Source organism: Eurypyga helias, unplaced genomic scaffold (assembly GCF_000690775.1).
Source record: "Eurypyga helias isolate BGI_N326 unplaced genomic scaffold, ASM69077v1 scaffold43729, whole genome shotgun sequence".
Lineage (NCBI taxonomy): Eukaryota > Metazoa > Chordata > Aves > Eurypygiformes > Eurypygidae > Eurypyga > Eurypyga helias.
The window spans coordinates 3,100-6,453 of record NW_010272455.1 but is presented as its reverse complement, the minus strand read 5'-3'; the positions used below and the strand labels follow the sequence as shown (position 1 = coordinate 6,453).

General features: G+C 46.0%; 1 protein-coding gene across 1 annotated transcript in view; it reads left to right on the top strand.

The window, feature by feature from the left end:
• MED28 (mediator complex subunit 28) overlaps nucleotides 1–1,714 on the top strand; it is a 3,030-nt gene extending 1,316 nt beyond the window's left edge. The window contains exons 2-3 of the mRNA XM_010159112.1: nucleotides 840–952; nucleotides 1,397–1,714. Coding sequence (XP_010157414.1) covers nucleotides 840–952; nucleotides 1,397–1,594 — 311 coding nt within the window. The 3' untranslated portion in view covers nucleotides 1,595–1,714. The remainder of the gene's footprint in view (nucleotides 1–839; nucleotides 953–1,396) is intronic.
• Nucleotides 1,715–3,354: the final 1,640 nt, after the last annotated feature.

Here is a 3,354-nt window from a genome sequence, read left to right as displayed (position 1 = left end):
TAACGCAGGAGTCAGGGTGAGGATTAGCAGGTGCCAGGAAGTAAACGAGCAAGAGGTAAGGGAGAGAGTAAAGGCTCCCGGACCCCCTCCTCCCCTCTGCCCCGAGCATGACGTACTATGGAATTAAATACTCCCTTGGTCAGTTTGGATCAGGTGCCTGAACTGTGTGTCCCAGCACTGCCTGTAGTGAGACAGCAAGAGCTGGGAACGCAGCTGCAGGATCAGAAGCTGAGAAAGACCTTGAATTCAGTGCAGGCATTCCCCAGGCCAGCTAAGAACTTATCAGTGCTGCTCCCTGCATCCAGGAACAGCTTCCTAGCAGCCACAGTAAAGAGAGTTAACTCCTTCCTGGGTGAACCCAGCACACAGGCAAATGCTTTTGGAAACTGGATATTGGGTCATGTTCTCTGCTGGAAGGGGACAGCTCTTGTTACCAACATGGTAGTGTGCAATGTACAAAGGCAGAACATTCTCCTAAATATGCCCCTATTTTAGAACCTTACCTTGAGCTCGTTGGGCATACAGTGAAATGCTTTCGTTATTCAGCCAGGTTCCACAGATTGTTTTATCACTCCTGTCATTGTGAAAAATGTAATAAAGCTAGGGAAAAGAGTTGTGTTGGCCCTTTAACGTAAATTCTGAAAATTTGCAAGGCAGTGTTTTATACAGGGACTTAATGCATATCCTGCTTTTATAAATACATCATTTTGGTAAACCTGAAGATCATCTTTCTAGGAGGTACTGTGAAAAGTGCTTTTGATAGCATGCAGAGAGCTACCAATATCAGCCCGATAAAGTCTGGTTTTGGAATCTGTTCTATGTTGTTATTTAATATTTAGGTGTTGATCAGTGCATCCAGAAGTTTCTGGATGTTGCAAGACAAACGGAATGCTTCTTTCTACAAAAACGACTACAGCTGTCAGTGCAGAAACCAGAGCAAGTGATTAAAGAGGTATGTTTGAATTCATGTCGCGGTGTCGTGCTGGATCAGGTAAGCTGTGTACTGGTGCAGTCAGTCACCTCCTTCACAATGATTTGGGGTTTCTCAGCACAATGCTGTAGGTTGGTGGACACAGCACTCTCACCATGAACATGGGGGAAGCTGTACGCCTGCTGTCCTATGGCGTGTTGGAACGCAGATGATCATTTGCTTGGAAGAAACAATCTGGTTGGTCAAATTTTGCTGGAAGTAATGATCTCTGAAATACGTGACCTAGGGGAATAGAACCAGCGCATTCACAGGGCTTGCCCTCTTTCATCAGACACTTTCCCATTATCAGAATCCCCGTAAGATCAGCTTGACAACTCAAGCTAAAAAGTGACCTGCTCTTTCATGTGAGGTGGTTATTCTCGGGAATACTGTCTGTTTACCAGTACACTTTATTTTTATCCATAGGATGTTTCAGAATTAAGAAATGAGTTGCAGAGAAAAGAAGCATTAATTCAGAAGCATTTGGGTAAACTGCGACACTGGCAGCAGGTCCTGGAAGATATCAGTGTACAGCACAAAAAGCCTGCAGAAATGCCTCAAGGGCCGTTAGCGTACTTGGAACAAGCATCTGCTAATATTCCTGCTCCAATGAAGCAAACGTGATCTTTGGGTTTACATACCTAGAGATTTTCAGCAATGCAGAGCAGTGGTGTTCTTTATATTTGTATGCTTTCTGTATAATGTAATTTGTACTACAGATATAAATAGTTAAGACAGTTAAGCGAAATAAACTTTTTTCCCCCAAAAAATATGGATTGGTTTTTTATTTCACTGGCCATTGTGCAGAATTGCCATTCAGGATGCTTTCTGGCAGAAGGGTGCTTTCTGGAATGCATCCCATTCCTTCTAGAAAGGGTGGCTGAAGCTTGCTCCTAGCTGTATCTTTGCTGGTGTGAGGAAAACACTTGCAAAGATGAGTGTTTGCTTTTACTGGCAGATGTAAATGTTTTGCCATCCAGTAATTCTCCCTAAGTAGCACTGCAGAAGCACCCTTAGAACTGTCTGGGTCAGATCAGAAGTGTACTTTTTGAAGTGAACTGTCCGTCGCCACTGGACTTTTGCTCACCTGATGAAGGGGTCTCAGGATACAGAGATTTGAGGCTTACAGGCTGAAATGAAACTGCGCCCTGAGGGGGTACACAATGCAGGCCCAGTGTTCCTGGTTCTGTCAGGCTAGTATGGAGGTGGTCCAAAATACCTCACCCCAGTTAAAGACTGGTCAGGGTGCATGTTGGGTCATCAGCACTGTCCCAGCTACAGACTGGGCTTCTAGGTGGGTGCGCTAGTTAGCGACTGTAGCCAAAAACCAGACTGTGGAGGTAGAAACAGCAATGGAATCCTGTTTCTGTGTTGCTACACTTTACTATAGCCAGGAAAGCCACTCTCTAGGGACACCATTGTGGGGACAGTTGATATTGTAACCTTAGATACGAAGTTTAGTAACTGCGTACTGAACCTTCCTAGTGTGCTTGAAAAGTTTTAGGAGCAGAGTGGATGAAAACTGATGAAAACCAGCCCTGTACATTTCTGAGCTGATATGAAGGCACTCCTCAGTGTTGCCGTACACCTTTTTATCGCCTTCTTGACTGCGTGTATAAAAAGCGCCTTTTTGCCAAATCTGATGCCAAAGTCTCCTTCCAAACCAACCAGTTCATCTTGGAAAAAATACTAACCAGCTGGGCTGAAAGTAGTGGCGTGCAGAAGCGTTCTGCCCTCTCTGCCGTGTTTTTCCACAGGTGAGGGGCAGTGGCTGTTGCGTGCTTGCAGCTGTTGGTACGGTTCTTGCTGGCTGTTCGGGAGATGAAGAGGTTAGGCTGGCGGAACGCCTCTTGGCTCACACAGAGTTTGTTATGCAGCTGGGCCCTGCTGGTTGAAATAAATGAGGATTTGAATCGCACCGCAGCTGAAGGCGAACTCTGGGCTGCTGGCTGCACAACTCCCTGTGTTTCACACTTGGGGATGAATTACCTGAGGGTTAATTTGTGGGTGTCCTTCCTTCCAGTACTGTTAGCTAGCACGGTCTGATGCCCGGAGTCATGCGCCCGCTTTGCGTTTAGGTTGGCGCAGGAACAGTACTGAGGGGAAATGCACAGGCACGCAGCTCCCGGACAGCTGGACTCTGACTCGCGCTCCGGCGTAACAGCGCTACTTTGCAAAACATGGAAGTGGATGATTCAGAAGCAAGTTTTAATGTTCATACTTATACATTATCCTGATTTATCAGGCTGATTGTTACATGTACTGAAGTGCAGCAGGAACGCTGTATTGCAATGCTGACTGTACAAACCAGTTCGTTAAGGAAACCACACAGTATTTCTGAACCAGCCTGCTACAAACCTGCTGTTCTTCAGGGGTACTGCATG